This window comes from Limanda limanda, chromosome 13 (assembly GCF_963576545.1).
Source record: "Limanda limanda chromosome 13, fLimLim1.1, whole genome shotgun sequence".
Classification (NCBI taxonomy): Eukaryota; Metazoa; Chordata; class Actinopteri; order Pleuronectiformes; family Pleuronectidae; genus Limanda; species Limanda limanda.
This window is the reverse complement of record NC_083648.1, coordinates 23,886,823-23,906,876: the sequence shown is the minus strand read 5'-3', so window position 1 is coordinate 23,906,876 and position 20,054 is coordinate 23,886,823. Positions and strand designations below refer to the sequence as shown.

Below are 20,054 nucleotides of genomic sequence, written 5' to 3'. Positions count from 1 at the left end.
TAAAACCAGCAAACACTTCAGAACAAATTCACTTTATTTTGGTATGTGTTTATACATGTCAAACATCATTGAGATAAAGCATTGAGGCAGCAGCGGTAAGTACGGCGGCAGCAGCAGCTATGGCAACACCTGGACAACACAGAAGAGAAGTATCAAGACAGTGAGTGTACAAACTTCGAAGTCTTTCTCACATGGCTTGTGAAAAATCTATCAAATGGCTAAAAAGAGAAACAAAAGAACTGTGAAAGGTGTAAAACAACTACACATAGATGTGAAAAGACTACAGATGCAGTGGCTGCCGATGTTTGCATAAATAAAGGGAGGACGGAAGGTCTTGGGTGCCCGGTCTTTGTGCATCTCGAAGAGCTCCAACTATTTTGCTTTCTGTGTGTGCAGCCACACAAAGTACACAACAGCTGGATGAAGATGAATATGGACGAGAGGCAGTGGTGTCTAGTAAAAACACTCTCAGCCTATCATATCACTAGATTACTCCGATCTGAGAAACCCTTCTTTTCTCATCTCAAGATAAATTTCCACCACATGATTTCATGTTTAAGCTGGTAACTTCCTATCTACACATGTGATAAACAATCACCGGCATGATAATGCATTTCAAGAATAACACTTTAACTAATTAATTCTGTTTCATTTAAGTTGGAAGGAGACAGTGATGATTTAAAGGGCCCCAGTAATGCAATGTCTCCCACATAAATAGTTAGAATAACAGCTGGAACACATCAGTCTGATGCCGCACCAGAGCATCATCAATTTTGAGGCTCCAGACTTAAGACAGTATCAGTCCTGCTGATATATTACCATATCATTTCAAATTTGAATAGTAAAAGTTGTAAACATAGCTCTTTATAATGTAACGGTAATCATTTCAAAGAGTGAGGATGTGACTGTCAACTTAAGATGAACTGGCCACTGTTTGTTAAAAGTTTAAAAAAGTGTGACTTTTTTACTGTGGATGAACTTCATCAAATCAGATCCATCCCTAATCATTATATCAAGCTAATGTATGCTGATGAGAATCCACTATAATTTTAACATTCATTATGGTTTTTCTATTTGTATAGCCTGAACCATTTTTGTTCACACGTGACTTCCCAGTTACAGTGACAACAAATAGCGTCTCTTTGAACTAAAAGAGACGACCAGTATTTGAAGGTGGCAGACGTTTGTTTTTCTTTGCTGTTACTGTGATGTCATGAGAATTTTCTTTTAATTCCAGTCTGGGTGGTGAAGACAGATGCAGCTGGAAACAGGTGAAGCTGTTTCCTCAGTACAAAGTGTTTTACCTGTGAAGTTGTTTCTCTTGGGCTCCGGCACTTTAGCAGTTTCAACCTTGGCCTCTGGAAACACATTAAGCACAATAAATCCATATGTATGAAAAACTGATTTAAATAATCCATTTACAACCTTTACATGCTGCTGGTCAGTGAAAACTTGAAATTTATGTTGTAAGGTAAAAAAAAGTCTGTTCTGAGAATCATGACCCGTTGACCTGGCTGAAAATCACATTTACTTTGTTACCTTTACTGCTACTAACAGTGCTGTGCATGGTTCTGAAACAACAGCTAAACAATATTCACGTGTATTTCTATTTCCATTTCCATTCGTTCTAGCAGAATCCAACACAATTTAGCCCCAAAGTTATTGCAAAAAACCCTCCATACACCAAATAATGAATTCATAATCTCAACATAATCGCATTTTATTTTAATTTTTTAAAATTTCAAGTCTGTACGGTCCTCCTTGATTGAATTCATACACAGTGCATTCAGCAGTTTCATCATAAAGTTAATCTCCATTCCCCTTTAAAAGAGCTTCTTGACTACTATGACCTTAGTACAGTATAGTGCCAACATGTTGTTGATGCAAGTATATATCGTGTATGATTTATAACCAACATTGTGGTAATATTTAATAACAAAACCCTTCTCAATCCATTCAATAAGCAATAAACAACTCAGTGATGAGAGGAAAGATAATTCAAAATGGTACTTTGATTTCAATCTGCTCTACTTTAAAATATAATTTGTTGTGACAATACCACGTTACAGATTTAATGCACATGATGCCCACGGTAAACAACTTTCCTGACCTGCTTTAATATTGCTCTCTCTGAGTTCAGCAGTCATCTCCTGCCTGGTGTCTAAGTCTTCCTCAACTGCATCAATGTCCAGCATCTCCTTCAGCCGGTCAGTCATCTCACACAGGCCCTCGTCACTGAACTGGTAGTCACAAACACACACCAGCCCAGTCGCTTTTACAGGACAGAAGATACGCCGAGGGAAGCAGAATTGCTCTGAAAGAGGGACACAAAGGAGCCGAAGTTAAACATTTAGTTGATATTTAAGAAAATTATGAGATGGAGTTTCCACATTTGTTGCCTAAGTTATTATGGTTATCAATAAAAAAAATGGCACAATTGGCAATTAAAAGAGAAAAGTTCATTAAGTTTCCAAACAGTTCCAGGGTTCCCAAAGCAACAGGGAGGGTTAGTTGATCGGTAACTTGGTGCGGTCAGAAAAAACCTGTTCAGATGTGGAAATGAGCAAAAATATGTTTATTGCGTTGTGCTGCCCTGTTCTCTTTTCTCAGAGCTCAGTTTAGTTGAACTTTGACCTGTGAAGTTACTAATCATAAGCTAAAGGGACAATGGGTTTAGTGAACTTCACTGACCAGATGTGATGCTGTAGAACCTTTGTGATGTGTTACAACAGGAGATTGGCAGCATGAAGGTGCAGAGATGATGTGATGCAGTCATGTCAACATGGAGCTGAATCTTAGAGAAATGTTCTGAGATACATATTGTGCAATCAACGACGATGAAGAGCTGAGTCTATATAAGAGGTAAGGCAAATGTGTGGTCAAGTTTGACCAACACTCAAAAAGTCAATGCCATGACTCTGTATTGTCAGTTATATAACAAGATCCTATTTAACACTGGCTAACGTTACTCACTATAAGCTGCTTGATATACCAGAGCTGTGTTCAACTTTTAATTTGGAACTAGTTTAAAAAAAGTATGTGCTCTTGTTACAGGTATGGTCATTAACCTTTCTGTGGGCACATTACCCAAAAAAGTGGTACGTTAATATTTGTTTATTTTTCACCCTGTACCGTAGCACAGTACAGGGTCAACTTGTGTAAACATTTCTTTGTAAATGATAAATGGTAAATGGTTTTGTATTTATATAGCGCTTTTCTAGTCTTGATGACCACTCAAAGCGCTTTACAGTACAGTTTTACATTCACCCATTCACACACACATTCATACAGTACATCTATTCGCAGCACTTTGTTATTCTATGGGGGGCCATTCAGGGTTCAGCATCTTGCCCAAGGACACTTCGGCATGTAGATGGGTGAGACTAGGGATCGAACCGCCGACCTTCAGGTTGGAGAAAACCACTCTACCCCTCAGCCACAGCCACCCTTTGTAGCGTTTGAGATTATCCTAAACAGGATATAGGAACCCTTGGACATGATTGGCTCCAACTGGTTAAAGTGTTGCCCCCTGTGTTCCCTGCAGCCTGGCATTTGGGGAGGTTGTTTTTCTCCGCCAGGGTGCCTTTGGAGACCACCACACCATGCTTGTAAATCTTTGGATTTACTCCAATATTTGTGAACGACCTCATATACATAGAGAAACTTTTGTAACAAGGGTGCTGTTTGGCTTTTCTTTTCTTTTTTTTATTAAAATAGTTTAGTTTGGTAGTTTATATTTTTATGTGTGTTTCCTCAATTAGAGATATTTTTTTAAATAATTAACTCTGGTTTCCTAGAGTCCGATTTGGGTTATATTTGTCTTATTGAATTTAATAACCCTGTTTCCTCTTTTCATTTTACCTCATTTGTTTGTATGCACCAATTAATTTGATCTCCTTAATAACTTTTATAGTGATTATAATGATAAATCTAATAAAGTAACTTTTTTAGCCAAAACCTCTTCATGTTGCTTCTCCTTCTCCTTACGAGCTGTGTCATAGGAAACGTTTGTACTTTATCGCTCTGATTAGTGTGTGTGTGTTTGTCACAGTGTGTGTGTGTGTGTGTACCAATCTGTTGTGAGTCTCTGCTGCTCTTGCTCTCCTCCTCTGATGTCAGCAGCTCCTCCAGGAGCATTTGAACCCTTGTGCTCACCGTAGAAATCACATCTCTCTTCAGCAGCTGCGCACAAAGAAATATTTCATGATGTTGAGGAGGAATGTTCGAATATAATCTATATTTGACTGTATCTGATGTATTAACACTTTACCTTTTCAGCCAGCTTGGCCTTTGGCTTGTTGCTGTGCAGATATGCTCTGCTGTGGATGGTTCCTCTGACTGACACGCTGCCTCCACACTGTTGGATCACATCTGTTTGCCTCCGTTCACCCTAACACACACAGGAAGTCATAATCTTTCATTATGAACATCATGCACAATGGTAAACCTTATTTCAGCCACCATCACTTAATTTACCAACTGTAAAGCAGCAGATTTATACAGAGAACAATAACAAATTATAAATATTCAGAAGTTGTTTGCATGTAATGGTCTTAAGAAACACCCCCAGGGATTTTTGTATTTATGTGTGTTTCTTACTAGTGTGATGACCAACAAAAGGTTGTGTGCAGGGCTGATTAGGGCCTGTGACAGTAAAGGCTGTGGCTGGCAGTATGAATACAGCATCTTGTGTAGTCTTACCGATTTGATGAGCAGCTGAGCTGAGCACTTCTGTCTCACATTCCTCTTCTGCAGCGAAATGTCAGACACAGTAGTTATAGAATTGTATTATTTCTCACAGTGAAGAAAATTTGTGAAATTTACTATTGTATTTGCATTTAGTTCTTCTAGTTTATTGTAGTTCAGGTAGACTCTTCCTAAGGAGAGGGAGATCCTGTTTTACAACACTCACAGCTGCCACAATGAAATGATGATGATGTGTTGTAGTGTTCTGTTGCAGTTTGAAATAATAAAATAGTTGTAAAATTCTAACAGTGGAGAATAGCACCAGTTGTATATTGTGTATAGAAAATTTACTAAGAGGCCCTGCTCTTATCACTAGTATCCTTATTTTCTATCCAAATCCAGCTTGGCCAACCATAGTATTTTATATGCAATCCAGGAAGGACGAAATCAAGGGAAATATCAGGAAAAAATCAAACAAAGCAAAAAAAATAGTTTAAAAAGATGAACAAAGAGATATATATTATGAGAAGTACAGAAAACAAGAGGAATCGAAAAAACATGTTGATGCATGCAAGAAGAGAAGAAGAGAAGAAGTAGGGGAGAGTGAAGTTGTGTTTTTTTTTTTATTCTTCCTTGAATTAATACGCTCAATATATTACTTTATGCAGTTTTATAAGTGGGTTTTTTAATTGATACAACCTGTCCTGCTGAAAGCTCTGTATCCTCAGGTAGCTTTTTTCCATCAAACAGACAAAATCCACTCTTTATCTGGTCCGCCCACACCTTCAGTCCCTCCTGCAACAAATACAGACCTGAGAAAAGTTCCCCTGAAAATCCTAAAGAAGGCTTATTATTCATGTGATTGTTCATGTATGTTTGTGTGTGTGTGTGTGTGTGTTCTCGCTTTACCTTAACACATACATCCATGTTTTCTGTGCTAGTTCTGTTGTTTGGCAGAGGTACCAACATGTCCACATTTAGACAACATGACACCATGGACCAGGAGGAACATACACCTGACTGGTACTTCCAGTCGGCAGGCTTGGCCATGCTCTGGAACAGAGAATGATAATTATATAACTGACGACACAACACTGGGATCATCATGCCTAAATCTGATTGTAAGGTCTAAATGGGGAAATTGGGCTGAACTCAAACCAAACAGATGGGAAATCTTGAGGCCATTCAAAATAATCAGGATGGATAGTGGAGTGTTTCTGTAAAAGGGCTGATTATTCATTACCTAAACATTTCAACTCTCCTTTTTGCTGTGGGTAGATCAGTGACGTTTGCGGCCTAGACATTACCCATTTAAAGTACTACTTTGGGGTATAATGTCATATGCTGCTTTGTGAAAAATGAAAAATAAATTCTGACCTTGGGATCTTTGACGTCAAAGGTTCTGCAGACGGTCCTGACATGTGGGGTTAAAGAATATCTACACACAGTTTCTGGTAGCTACATGATCCAGCGAGAACACTGTGCTAAAGGATACTTTCTAGTTTTGGGGTTGACGTGAAGTGTGACACATTCTGTGACGTCATCATCTTCAGGGGTCCACAGATGCTCTGAGGAGATCAGGTTCTCAACAGCAAACACCAGCTGCAAACAGACAATACACAAACACACACACAGGGATTGGATAGATAAAAAGAGTCAGAGCAATTTTGTGAGCAAAAGGATAAGGGACAGCGTTGTGTCTGTCAGCTGATTTTGATGTTTTTCTGCCCCTTATTGGCCAAAAACTAGCAATGCAGCATAAAAGCATCATACCAGTGGTTTTGTTTATTTACACAACTGACATCCATTTAGAAATTATATATATTCTATATAATTTTTTTTAATTTCTAGGGGCCCAATGGCTTTAGCTCATTTTAGTAAGCTATCAAAATGGAGAAGAGACTTGAAACCAATTCAGCCTAAATGCAAATATTATGATAAATAAATGCAATATAATAATAAACACTTCACCGCTTGATCTGTTCTGGTTTGTTGAATTTTAATAAAAACAATTTAATATAAATAATTTCAGAATTGTTTGATGAATCTTTGAATCCTTCCTGGTCGTCGTGCATTCACATGCTGAAATCAAAGTTTTGCGACGAAGTTTCACCATTCAAATAAAAATAGGCTAATTAACAGGCATGAATGTTGTAAAGCACTAGTCATAAATATGGCAGTAAGTTGAACTGGATGTCTGACTATTTTTTTTTACTGACTTTTAAGCAGAAAAGATGAAGATTTTAGGTGCAACAACCTAACATTCTTATTGTTAGGTTGTTGCACCTAAAATATTCATCTTTTCTTTTGTTATCTCTCTTCTCAAATCCGATATACGCTGTGGACTAGTTAGCAAAATTACTTTTTCCTAGGAAAATGTTCACTTATGAAATAAGAACTGACTAGAATGTTAGAATGAATAGTTATTAACATGTTTTTTATCATGGAGCAGAGTATATCCATTCTGAACTATGTGTAGGCAGAACATCAGTCCTGCTAAACAATACAGAGAGAACTTAAATCTCCCCCGTGGAAAGTATACCGCGAACAAAAGACTGTTTTAAAAGCTGAATCAGAACTAACATGAGTTATAAATGTCGATGTCTATTTTGAAAGGTGATTCAATGCATTTTGAGGATAATTGGCAGGTATGAGAAAAAATGTAAAATATAGCTGAATGCTTTGGCAAAAAACTGGTTACAAACACACAAAACCACAGTGGTAGTGTTTGAGTGGAACTCACCTGTCGGAGTGTGGTTAGTGTGTCCTTGCTATCAATCTCAGTGATAATGAAGACTCCCAAGACAGACAGGCCTCCAGGCAGCATCCTGGACACCTTAAAAGATCAAACCAGTAGCAAATGCATACTACATGTGACACACATGTGGTTTAAAGTCTACAGACACTGGCAACAACACCCTAACTGTTTCGACAACCATATTTATCATCTCTTGGAAAATAGTTCCATATATTTAATTCTATAATGAAGTTATTGGACAGTTATGTTTATTTTACACCTACTCCTGCATTGACTGTTTTTGCTCACTGTATCAACAATACATCAAAGTATGGTCTAAATAAAAACCATTCTGGATGCACGCTTAATAAAAAAACACTCACATACTCAAGACCACATGCATGTGTGTTCGGTTAGAAGTCCTGTTAACCCACCTGTCGGGCGTGCTCAGTAACCCACTCCTTAACCAGGAAGTCTCCAGACGCTACGGCAGACTCCTGCTTATAGGGTGTGCGAGTTGCCATGACGACAAAATCCCTTTGGGCTGAGCTCTGAAATGTTAAGTCATTTTCATCAGTTACTGTCTCTTCACTGCACATACACCTCATGTCATGTCATGATATGAGAAACAATACTACAAAACATCCAACATATGTTTTGTGCATCTCCATAAATTAGAACATAGTGAAAAAGTTACTTTTTTTTGTCAATTATGTGAGAAACGGAACATTTTAATATCCTACACTTGTTACACATTAACTAAAAGCATTTTATTTCAATTTTGATGATCACGGCCTACAGCTACAACAAAAAGGAACTCAAAATATTAGAATATTAATAATCATAATCATTGAAATTAAAACAAAAAATTACTAAATAAATATACTAATGTTTTACTTTACTTGTAACGAATCAAGAATATATGTAAGTTTCACTTCATGAATAAAAAAAACTTTAACATGATAATTTTGCCTGTATATGATATTATCCAGTACGTCTACACTCTGAACAGACATAGTACAGACTGCTTGTGTGGTGCCGAGCTTTATCTTAGCAGATCCACGATCGCGGTCACATTGTGGATCGTGATCGTTGGATCACGGTGGCATCTGAACGTAGATAAGGATTATCACTAGATTGCCTAGTTATATAATATGCCTACTCATGTATACCATGATCATAACAATTGTCGCTGATGCTCCCTTCATCTCTGTCAGACTTTTACTTTTGTATAAATACTTTATTTATTTTAACATTGATACACCACTCCATTAATGTAAGCCACTGTCTTTTCTCACGAATGTTGTAAATGTTTTTATTTTAATGTGCTCTGTTACACGTGGCATCTATTGCACTTCTCTTCGTCCTGGGAGAGGGACACCCTCACATGTGACTGAAGTTTCTAGTTTTTTTCCCTGTTAAAAGGTTTATTCTTAATCTTGTTGAGGGTTAAGGGCAGACGATGACATACCTTGTTAAGCCCTTCAAGGAAAATTGTAATTTGTGAATGTGGGATATACTATACAAATACTTCCCAGTTACATTTTGACCAAAATGTGTTTACTGATGACAGACACGTGTATATTTTAATGTTGCACAGTTGTACACGTACCTGTCCAATGAGCAGCCCTGTGAGTGGGCCAGCTTGCTGTCCACACAGGTCAGACAGATATCTCTCCACAGCATCTTCTACCAGATAACCACGACCCATTCTGTCTGAGAGTGAGTAGAAAGATGTCACTGTGTTTGTTCATCGCGGAGTCGCACAACAGCAATAGCAGCCAGCTAAATGATGGTTTAATGAGAGTTTACAAGTTTACTTCATAGTCACTGTTATCTACAATTACACGGTTTCTGACTGATTGAAAAGCAACAAGCAGTTAAACCTTTGGTTTGGTTACAGGCAGTCTGCTCCTGCAGCTAGCTGAACTTCACTAATAAACATACACTAGAAGAGCTGTACCTCAGAGGAGTGCCACAGTGGGAGCTTGAAGAACGTGTCCGTGTACAGTGAGTAAATACCTACAAGAAGTCAGTGGATTAAATGAGAGGCTGAAGACAACTTTGACAGCGGTGGTTCGTCAGCAGAGCAGGCAAAACACAATGTACCAAGATGCTTTGCGCTGTGACGTGTTTCCGTCGCACGTCTCTGTCGTAGTCATAGGGGTCGTAGTAGATTGGTCAAGGCAACTAGTCAAATTAGACAAGAAACTAACGGAGCAGTGTTCATTTAATATCAATATAAAATTTCTGATGGAAAACAGTAAAACTATGTATTAATTCTTACCTTTTAATAGCAACTAAATGAAGGTGCTGAAAATACAAACAATAGCATTCCACATTACGTGTAGCTTGTAAGTAACTTACAAGCTTCGCACTTCTGTCTGTGGTGAAACTTCCTGTTATTCAAAGAAAATAATGCATATTTAAATACAGTACACAATGAATAGAAGAACACAGACGTCTCATAATAAGGAAACGTGACGTTGATATTTAGTGAATATAACATAATCAGACACATCAAGCAAGAGAATAAAAGCAAAAATAGATATGCATGCAGACAAAAAGAAAGATAAAATGGTGTATGAAGATGTCTACATCAATATATGGTGTAATTTTTATTAGATTATTACAGAGTATTATCCCCACAATTTTGAGAGGTTATATTGGCTTTTTATGGAGCACTCTGGCTGTATAAGACAGATCCAATTGAGAGCAACGTGTGTCGAATGTGAGTCAGGGCTTATTTTAATTTGAAAGGTTGGAGCGTACTTCCGGTCTTCCTGTTTGAGGAGGTTGACACTCGGCGCATTGTCACCGGGTTCTCGGAGAAGAAGCATCACCTAGCTGTTCCACCGGAGTTCGGTGTCGGTTCTCTATTGTGTTTGTTGGGGGCCGAGTTGGAGATGGCGGCCGTGCTGCTGCAGGTCCTGGAGCGGACGGAGTTAAACAAACTCCCGAAAGGCGCCCAGAACAAGCTGGAGAAGTTTGTGACGGAGCTGCAGAATGCTAACGAGGCGCTGAAGACACTACACGAGCGCTTCAAAGCAGACAGCGGTGGGTAGCTGAGCTTTTCAAACAGAGTTTACCCAACGACAGTCTAAACTACAAACTGTAAACTGACTGAAAGTTAATGTCCAAGCTCATACATGCTGCCTGTTGTGTTTCTTAGAGAGCTAATATTCGGCGGCTAACTAGCCATGATGTTGTGCTAACTGGTGAAGGAGAGTTATGACGACTTTTCTTTTTAATTGTACCTTTTATTCCCAAAACTACTGACTTCTGTGTTGGTGTTTTTATAGCTGCTAACAATAAAGTCTGGTTTAGCGGTTCCTCAATACAGCAGCTCTCTTATTGTCACAGTTACGAGTTCTGAATGAAACATGTGGTCAGTTTAATCCATGCTACGTTATTTATCACAGCACACTTCCACTGGGAGCTGTCCCCTTGTTTGGCTGACTGTGGATGAGATCTGAATGTGTATTAAATGCTTATCAGTGACATATATGAAATAAAAGTGTGCAGGCTCATCTGCACACTACAGTGCCAGTTTGCAAAACTGAGAAAACTCATTATTTTCTAGTCTTGATGACCGCCCAAAACTCTCTGCACACATCACTCATACACCACCAGCACAGCGGTCAGGGACAGTTTGGGGTTCAGTGTCTTGCCCAAGGACACATGGAATTGGGGAGACTGGTATTAAACTGCTGCCCCCTTGATTAGTGGACGACCCACTTTATCTCCACAGCCGCCTGCACCACTTAATTCTGCAGCTGTTTGCAAATAGTGGTCTTTCAATGGACAGTATTTAGTTACAGCGTTAGGCTTAATTGCTGTCCTGCGTACTCATGTGTTCCTGTTTAATGTCCTCCACACCTACAGAGCAGCAGTACTTTGACATCGAGAAGAGACTGTCAGAGAGCCAGGAACAGATCCTGTCAGCCACCAGAGACTTGCAGACCCTGAAGGAGGAAAATAAGAAACTCAGTGAGTTATCACACGCATATACAAACCTTAAATCTTTTTTTTCCAATTTTGATGACGAGAGTGAATGTCCGTGCTATTTATTGTCAAACCCAATCTGAGACTTTCTGTGAGAGCAATGTTATCTTTTTGTTTTTAATGCTCATTAAATCTCAAACCATAAAGTTGAACAAACTTAGACTTAGACTCTCCTTACTCTTCTGTGTCTGACTGTCTCAATGCTTCTCCTGTACAGATGAAGAGCTGAGTACCCTGAAAGGAATAGAGGGAGAGACCTTTCAAGATAAAACACCACAGCCGGTAAACATACGCCAACACCTCACCAGAAAGTGTCAGTGCTGTTCTGTTGTATTCAGTTCACTTCAATTCAAAACTCTATTGTTCTTTCGAGGGGCAATTCAATGAGAGCAGGAAAGCAATCAAAGTGCACAGACAGTCAATCACCTAAAGACAAGACTAAATACTGACAAATTTAACTTTAGAAAATACAAAAAGATACAAATATATCAATAGCTGAAGACCCCTCACCTCACCCTCCCCTTCCAAGCATGAAGGAGAATCTCATGGTTGTCATAAAATCTCCAAAGGTGTTTAGTTTTCTAGTCTAGGATACTGTAAAAACATGGTGGCCTCTGTAGAAAGGACCCAAAATTAATTCCTGTATTGTTCCGTTGTGATTGTGCTTATGGAATACATGGCTTCAAAGTACTAGTTTAACATGTTTCTCTTGATCACTTTGCACAGGCCCTTTTTATTGTCTTGAAAATAACGTCAAGTAATTTATGTACAGATTTAATTGTATTCAATTTTGAAATTAATAACACAGTAAAATGCTAAAAAAGTTTGTCTTAAACAGAATTGTGAGTGAAGAAAGGTCATTACATGATTTGGATTATGGTTTGGATTAGTGGCATTTCATTTTGTAATCTCAAATAATACGTTTTTGTGCCATTTTTGTGATGAGCAAATGTCAGTATTATTCACTTTTATTTCACATAAAAAAGACCTGTTCTGAAATGTAGGCAGTGTCGTCTGATACAGGAAAAGGGCCAAAATGAAGACCTTTCCCACAACTTCTGTCAACTTGTTTTTATAGTGAGAGAGTAAATGACAGTAATGGGTCTTAGAAAACTTTCAAAAATGTTTTTACTTTGTCATTTGTTATTGATAGTAGATTGATGGGCAAAATGTATATAAAATGTGTTTGTTTGTTTGTGTGTGGCTACAGCAAACAAAGACAAAGTATGAGATTGAGGCAGAGAAGAGGGAGCTGGCGAGGTTGCTGGAGAAGAGAACACAGGAGGTGGAGAACCTTACACGTAAGATATCTGGACCCCCTCACACTCACACACTCAGGAAAAGGTCCACTCACAAATCTGGAAACATTTAATGTTAAATCTGCATTTCATATTTATATAAAAACACCTGTTTTTCTCTTTAGGCATTTTAGTTACTTTTTGTGAACTGTGTGTGTGGGCATGTGTGTGTTTTTTGCAGAGGATGTGAATCGTCTTAACGAGAAGCTGACTGAGACAAACAAAGTGAAGATGGAGCTGCAGTTGAAACTGGATGAAATACAATCATCTGAGACGTCGCTACAGGTAAATATTTTTGTTCTGTATTAAAGTTCACATGGGACTCAGCTTAACATGCATTTTTTTTACAATGACCCCTGCATAAAATCTTAGATTGTAAAAAAGGCTAACCAATGTTGTGTGTTGCAGCATCGAGAGAAGCGTATGGAGCAGGAGAAAGAATTACTGGAGAAGAAAATTGAGTGGTCAACCACAGAGCTGAAGAACAAGACCGATGAACTGCTCAACACCAACAGAGACAAAGGCAAAGAGATACTGGAGCTTCAGAGTAGTCTGAAGAACACCAAGGAGCAGGTAACGCACAATAACAACACACATCCAGACTGAAAATTCACTAACTGAGCAGCTGCAGCTCTCACTTACCTCTGATCCTACTGACCTACATATACTGCTACTGCGGTAGGAGGTAGAGAGGGTTGTCCACTTGGCTGTTCGATGCCCCATTCACCTGCCATTCCACACTTGTGTGCTTTGAGTAGTCATCAAGACTAGAAAATAAGTTCTTCTAAGCAATGTAAATACAGATTTAGCATTAACCTTCCATTTATCCGCACGTAGCTCTATAGAATCTTCAGTGGCTTAACATTTTAGATTACAACTTGACGTGATGGATTAATAGTCACTTTAGAAAGTTATTCTCACATCTCAAGGATAAGTAAAGCAAATGGGATGTACCAAAGCAGATGATCTAAACTCTTCAATGAGAAATTTCTGTTTTAGTTTTCCAAAAAAAAAATATTTGCCAAAACATTTATCATCCTTTTATATATTTAAAATTAGGGCTGGATACTGATGAGTGTATTTGAAATGAGATAGCAGGTGTTGGCTCACCATCCTGAGTCACGGCAGTCTGTATAGACTATAGACTAATTACTAGGGATGCACCGATCCGCTTTTTTCACCTCCGATACCGATATCTGAGGTTTAGTATCGGCCGATACCGATCCGATACCGATACTAATTAAACAGTCGGATTCCCCTGGTCCGCACCAGTTCTAAGTCACCCGCGGGCAAGTTCACCAACTTTGCAACTCCGCGGGTTCCGTTCAAACTGAGCAGGGCGGGAGATCCGGACCGGGACCCGTCCGGCACCGGGCCGGCGGAGGGACCGGGAGCCGGACCGGGACCGGGGTTCACAGCCGCCCGGGGGAAGCTAGCGGCGGCGGCGGGCGCAGTGGGCAAAGTTCCGGGTCCCGGTCCCGGGGCAGCAGCACCAGCAGCCGGCAGCCCGGCTCCGGGGAGCACCGCGGCCCCGGTGGAGGCGGCTCGGCTCGCACCGGGAACCGGGGGAGAGGCGCCGGACACTGTCGGCTCCGCACGGCGTGTTGCTTGCGTATGACGTCACTCACAGCGCACAGCATAGAATTACACTGAATAGATCAGACGATATGGATCGGCCCATTGTCACCGATACCCGATCTAGAAATTTCTTCAATATCGGTACCGATACCGATACAAATATCGGATCGGTGCATCCCTACTAATTACATTTTTTTGCATGTAGTTAAAAAACTAATTTCCACATTTAACACATCATGCAGGCCAAAGTTAACTAATTTAAAAAAGTAACCACGACATTCACAGAATATTCAGCACAGATGTGCATGTATTTAGTCAAATCTCCTTCTGCGGTTTCTGTTTTGAAAATAAACTGAACACGTTTCAATACTATTTTTAGAAATTTAAACTTTCACTCAAATAAAAAACAAAACAGACATGATATCTTATCCAATAGCATTTCTTTTTAACAGGTGACCACACTGGACAGTCAGCTCATGTCTTTGAAGCAAACCAGTGAAAGCCAAAGTAAAAGAGCTGATGACCTCAACAACAAACTCAAACAGGTAAAGGAAATGTAGCAGTGTTTTCTCCAACTAGGAAGTTCATGTTATTTCATGTTGTTTGTTGGGAATATTATCTTTGTGTCTCTTCAGGCTAAAGATGAGCGGAGTGCCATGGAGGAGAAATACCGCAATGAGCTCAATGCTCACATCAAGTTGTCTTCATTGTACAAGGTGGGAGTCACTGCAGTGTTCAATAATTAAATATATTTTGTTAAAAAAACAGGACAGGATCTTTCCAGTGTATTGTCATGTGACTAGTGTGGTTCTTCCTATAGGGGGCAGCAACAGATATGGATACAAAAAATCAAGAACTGTGCAGAGCTGTGGAAGAGCTCAGCAAAGTTGTTAAAGACAACGGGGAGTGTAAGACTCTTGGTTTTTGTCTTCCAAACATGCTAAATATGTGCATGTCTATTCATTTCATGAAAGATTGCTCCCATTTTTTCCTGGGTATGTTGTCTTTGCAGCCAATAAGACTCTGGAGAAGAAGGTGTCTGAGGGAGCAGAGCTGAAGACGCGGCTTGAGGCAGAGCTGAAGGAAAAAATCAAGAAAATGGAGAAAGAGCTGGAAAATGTCACAATGAAGGCTTCTGGGAAACACTGCTGTAAGAGCTCTCTCACTCTCTTTCTCTCTCTCACACACGCATGCACACATGCTCCTTCTCTTACAGCCTAACCTGAAGCTTTGGATAAAGGATTTCATAGAAACAAGAGCAATATGATGATTTGTCTGTTATTCATTCAAATACATTATGTTTGACTATATTTTAGGTTTAATTTACACACATGCAGAGAATTCCGAAGGTATATTTACCTTTTCTTACTGCTGTAGATATTATTTGCATTGAGGCTCTCTGCTATGTGGAGATAACTGTTTGTTGTTTGTCCCTACCACCTTTGTTTAAGCATATGTGTGTTGGGCTCCAGGTGTGCCATCTCTGACTGATGAGCAGCTGGACCACATGTGTCCTTCAGCAGCTGCCATTGCTGCGATTGTAAAGCCTGGCATGAAGTTCTTTGACGTGAGTAGATTTTGATGTGTAACATCACTGATATTGTTGATATTAAGTTCACAATGATAATAATAATATTTTCAAGATTATGATAAAAAGTACAGTATGTGATCAGTGCAGGGAACCACATTTTACTGTTATACAATGCACAGGACAACAATCGCCCTTATTATGCAACGGTTAATTTGCAATAATAATAGTAATTTAATGATGACACAAATTACTGAATCACTAAAAGTCATACTATATTATTGACTTATTGTTCAGCTTTAACAGTAAACTGTGGAGAGTACTTTTTAATCTCTAGTAGATTTTTCAACGAGTGCCTCACAAAGCCAAAAATATATAATACTAAAGCAGAGGTTATTTTTGAATATGAATAAAACTAGAAATACCTAAAAAAAATTACAACAAAACTCCACAAGACACATTGAACACCATAGATTTGAAGTTTAGGGGAACAGGTTTAAAGTGTAAAAATATGTTGTTCGACAACCCGCACACGTCCTTCATGATCAGCTAAAGTAACTGTAGTCTTTAGTAACAGAGAGTGTTAACCCTTCATCCTCTGTTTTTGTGTTTAGCTTTATAATGCCTATGCAGAGTGTCAGACGCATCTTCAGCTTGAGAAACAGGAGACCAACAGAGTGAGCCGAGTGTTGGATGAGATCGTCCAGGAAGTCGAGTCCAAAGCGCCCGTCCTGAAACGTCAGAGACAGGAGTATGAGGGCATGCAAAGGTCCATGGCTTCCCTGTGCAACAAACTGGAACAGGCTCGAATGGTGTGTGTGATAATTTACATTTCTTTGTTTGTGTCTACTATGTATTTATTTTGGACTTTTATGCAATACTGTATTCACCTCAATTTGTTCTGTTATTTAACACTTGCATGTTGTTTACCACTTTTTAATCAGGAAATCCACGGTTTGCAAAAAGAGAAAGAAGAGACCAAGCAACGGTGTGAGGCATTGGAGAGAGAAAAACTGAGGGGAGAGAGACAGTTAGATGATACATCTACACAGGTAAACACCAGTACATCGATACTTTACATACAACCTGGAAGTCTGTGGTGCAATTAATCATCTCCATCTGATCCTTTCTTAACATTATGTGAAAAGGGGTCGATAAGATATGATGGTAAAAAATAGAATAAATACTTACTTTCATTCATTTATCTCTGTACAAGGTGTGTGTTCTTTTGGCCGAGCTTGAGGAAGCCAGAGGTAATCGGGTGATCAAGACTGACAGCAACACCACCGACATTTCCAGCACCTCTGAAGTCAACAACCCACGGCAGTTGTCTTTCCGCAGTGTTGAAGAGCTGCAAAAGCAGAACCAGAGCCTTCTGGGAAGGCTGAGGGAGCTGGAGCAGGAGAAGGACAGAGAGCAGAGCCGTGTGACTTCAGCACGGTAAGTTCAGCCAGTCTTACCTATACAGAACTGTGCTGGTTTTTTGCTTTTGAGCTCTGTCATGATGAAAGTTCTGGTTTCTTCTACTAATATTGCTGTTATAACTGTTAATACCATTGCTAGCATTAGTTATAGGGAATGTTAGGCCTCATTCACAAACAGTGCGTATGCATACATCTTTACTTAAACAGTGTTTAGGAGTGTTTGACGCACGAATCTGGAATTCATAAACATGTTCTTACCTAACTTTTTACGTATTTTGCAAACTATTAGACGTTCTAAATATTTAGAACGTCCTCAGACCATGTGTACACACAAATGATGAAGGCCTTGCTGTCCTAGAAAATCTTAACACACACCCTTATAACTAAATGCATAGTATATATATTTTTTTTAATAAAAAAGGGGTTTAATAGACAACAATAATTCATTTTAATAATGCATTTATCAAATTTGTTAAATAGCCATGAAATTGAAGCCCTTTTGTCCTCATCTCCATAAAAGCCTGCTAAGTTCATGCTTGCTTGCGTGCGTGCGTGCGTGCGTGCGTGTGTGTGTTCATCTCTGTCCCTCTTCACACACAAACTGATAATCACATATATTAAGTTTTAATTAATCAATGATGTCGGATCATGACTGTGCCACACATTACAGCTCGTCTTGTGTCACAGGTTTAAACTTGTGTCTCATAAACTGATTTATTGATTTAAATGCTTATGGTCTCCTAGGTTGTTGCTCAGGGGTTAGAGCAGGTCGTCCTCCATCCCGACACACACACACACACACACTCAAACACTCAAGAAGGAGAACTGGTTTTATTTACCAATGAGGTTCTCTGATCTCTGAACAAAGCCTAAGGCTCCACGGATGAACAAGACAAATTACAAATTACGCTGTCATAGTTGCGTCGTTTGTTTTAACATCTTCATACTCTTCATCATCATGAAGAGTAAGAGTATCATCATTCAAATGTTTAATAACACCTTCACCATTTCATTTGTATAATAGATCATGAATATTAATATATAGATCATGGTATAAGATACCATGACACCATTCTTTGCAACATTGTCTAGTTCCTGCTGTAGTTTCGGTGAAGGGGAACTCTGATGAGCACTGAAGTTGTATGAAATGTAATTAAGACATAAGCTTTGTCTCTATGGTTCCCCACAGTGTGTCTGAATTGGAGGCCAGTGTGGATAAACTCCAGAAGGAGGTGGAGCATCTGAGAGAGCAGAGGAACCAGCAGAAACAGCTGGCTGACTCCAACGCCAGACAGAGAGACATGTACAAGACCCTGTTGACTCACAGCACTGGCTTCAGCCTGCCTCCTCAAGGTAACACAAAAATACTCACATACAGGAGCCTCTATCGTGAACTTTGGTGAACAGTTGGTTAAAGTTCTTCGCAGAACAAGACAACATTTCAATGTGTGTGTCTACAGGTCTAGAGTCCTCATCCCAGCCCGCACATGTTCGTCCTTCAGCCCCAGGAACTCGCTCTACTCCGCAAAGAGCTGCTGCCGTCGAGGCAGCACAGAGTACTCAGGCTAAAGCTGCTTTAAAACAGGTACATTCATACACACACAAACTCCAAGCTGCATATCCCTTCATATTTGCTATGAAAAAGGGGGAAGGTCTTTTAAAGTAAACAAAAAATGTTGTGATTGAGTGTTTATTTACACTTTTCCAGCTCAACGATGCCTTCAGTCTGTATAAAAAAGAGAAGGCAGAGAACGACAGGATGCTGAATGAAACAAACGACAGACTAGAGAGCCAGATAACACAACTCAGCTCCAGTCACGCCAAGCTGACTTCTCAACTAGAGTTCAGCAACAAGAGGTGTGTTAAATGAATGTTGTGATACTGTGGCATATCCTCATTTGTTTGATTCTGCCTAGTTTTCTTTTTGTTCACAAATGGTTTCTCATGCTAACTATCACCCACTGCTGCTGTATTTCCCTCATGACATATTTTTTTACTGTGTGTGCTTATCTGATGTGTCCTTGTTGTCAGGTATGAGATTCTCCAGGAGACTGTATCAGCCTACCGCAGAGAGATCTCTGCCCTTCAGGACAGGAATCAAAAAATGTCTGCTACGGCCCAACGACACGAGCACATCATCCACACAATGACCCAGGACCTGCGGCAGGCTAATGAAAAACTGTCACTGGAAGAGGTGAGGAACTTATGTAATGGGAAGAACAAAGCGAAAGATTGCAGGACACAACTAAAATATATTGAGTCTGCTGGAATCAATAGAGGTGAAATCAGATGAATATTGCTATCAGTGTGCAATCACATATTCGTGTATGATAATTACCTTTAGCAGTAATTCAAGATGAGACCGAGTTCGTATAGTTTTGCAAGTTGTGTAATGTGAACTTGACTTTAGCAGTTTTTGTAAAGTCTATTTTACTTTAGTATGTAATCGACAGCATATGGAAATTTGTTTGGCATATACATATTTCTGAAAACCTGCTGCCCAAACTTAAGTGCTCCTTTCCCTGTGAACAAGCATTCAGTTTTTTCCTATTCATTGATAACCTTCTCTGTTTTTGTAGGTGCGTGTAGTGAACGTGACCAAAGAGAGAGAGATGTTAAGACAGGCAGAGAGTCGACTGACTCGAGAGAAGGAAGCCATACTGGCTGAGCAACGTAACCAGAACCTACTGCTCACCAACCTCAAGACAATACAGGTACATATACACTCATAGGACCTGTTCCAGTTACTCTGCCTTAGCCCTACCACTAGATATGAAAGTGCCATACAGAGTCATAAG

General features: G+C 39.5%; 2 protein-coding genes across 5 annotated transcripts in view; one reads left to right on the top strand and one right to left on the bottom strand.

Annotated features, from left to right (window-relative positions):
- Positions 1-16: 16 nt before the first annotated feature.
- odr4 (odr-4 GPCR localization factor homolog) lies at positions 17-9,516 on the bottom strand. 4 transcript variants are annotated; one of them, XM_061084102.1, is made up of 14 exons: positions 9,450-9,516; positions 9,036-9,139; positions 7,858-7,974; positions 7,430-7,522; positions 6,182-6,288; positions 6,064-6,100; positions 5,596-5,739; positions 5,386-5,481; positions 4,702-4,749; positions 4,271-4,390; positions 4,071-4,182; positions 2,111-2,314; positions 1,305-1,358; positions 17-129 (listed from the first exon to the last, which is right to left on the bottom strand). In XM_061084102.1, exons 2-14 carry the CDS (start codon positions 9,132-9,134, stop codon positions 59-61), a joined length of 1,302 nt encoding a protein of 433 aa, XP_060940085.1. In that variant the 5' UTR covers positions 9,135-9,139; positions 9,450-9,516; the 3' UTR covers positions 17-58. The 4 variants fall into 4 exon arrangements, with proteins under 4 accessions (XP_060940085.1, XP_060940084.1, XP_060940083.1 ...); XM_061084101.1 differs by having other exon boundaries at positions 9,446-9,511; XM_061084100.1 differs by having other exon boundaries at positions 9,387-9,509.
- A 739-nt stretch (positions 9,517-10,255) lies between these two features.
- LOC133017826 (nucleoprotein TPR-like) overlaps positions 10,256-20,054 on the top strand; it is a 33,634-nt gene continuing 23,835 nt past the window's right edge. Inside the window, exons 1-19 of the mRNA XM_061084036.1 lie at positions 10,256-10,480; positions 11,309-11,413; positions 11,646-11,710; positions 12,639-12,729; positions 12,908-13,011; positions 13,135-13,299; positions 14,757-14,849; positions 14,940-15,020; positions 15,125-15,212; positions 15,317-15,454; positions 15,777-15,871; positions 16,447-16,644; positions 16,777-16,884; positions 17,049-17,272; positions 18,446-18,609; positions 18,717-18,841; positions 18,965-19,113; positions 19,288-19,450; positions 19,836-19,970. Coding sequence (XP_060940019.1) covers positions 10,330-10,480; positions 11,309-11,413; positions 11,646-11,710; positions 12,639-12,729; positions 12,908-13,011; positions 13,135-13,299; positions 14,757-14,849; positions 14,940-15,020; positions 15,125-15,212; positions 15,317-15,454; positions 15,777-15,871; positions 16,447-16,644; positions 16,777-16,884; positions 17,049-17,272; positions 18,446-18,609; positions 18,717-18,841; positions 18,965-19,113; positions 19,288-19,450; positions 19,836-19,970 — 2,442 coding nt within the window. The 5' untranslated portion in view covers positions 10,256-10,329. The remainder of the gene's footprint in view (positions 10,481-11,308; positions 11,414-11,645; positions 11,711-12,638; positions 12,730-12,907; positions 13,012-13,134; positions 13,300-14,756; positions 14,850-14,939; positions 15,021-15,124; positions 15,213-15,316; positions 15,455-15,776; positions 15,872-16,446; positions 16,645-16,776; positions 16,885-17,048; positions 17,273-18,445; positions 18,610-18,716; positions 18,842-18,964; positions 19,114-19,287; positions 19,451-19,835; positions 19,971-20,054) is intronic.

Coding starts and splice junctions, on each gene's coding strand:
- odr4 (XM_061084102.1), bottom strand. CDS start 9,134: ATGGGTCGTGGTTATCTGGTAGAAGATGCTGTGGAGAGATATCTGTCT. Junction 7,975..9,035: donor CAGGGCTGCTCATTGGACAG/GTACGTGTACAA, acceptor TTAACATTTCAG/AGCTCAGCCCAAAGGGATTT. Junction 1,359..2,110: donor AGAGAGCAATATTAAAGCAG/GTCAGGAAAGTT, acceptor ATGTGTTTCCAG/AGGCCAAGGTTGAAACTGCT.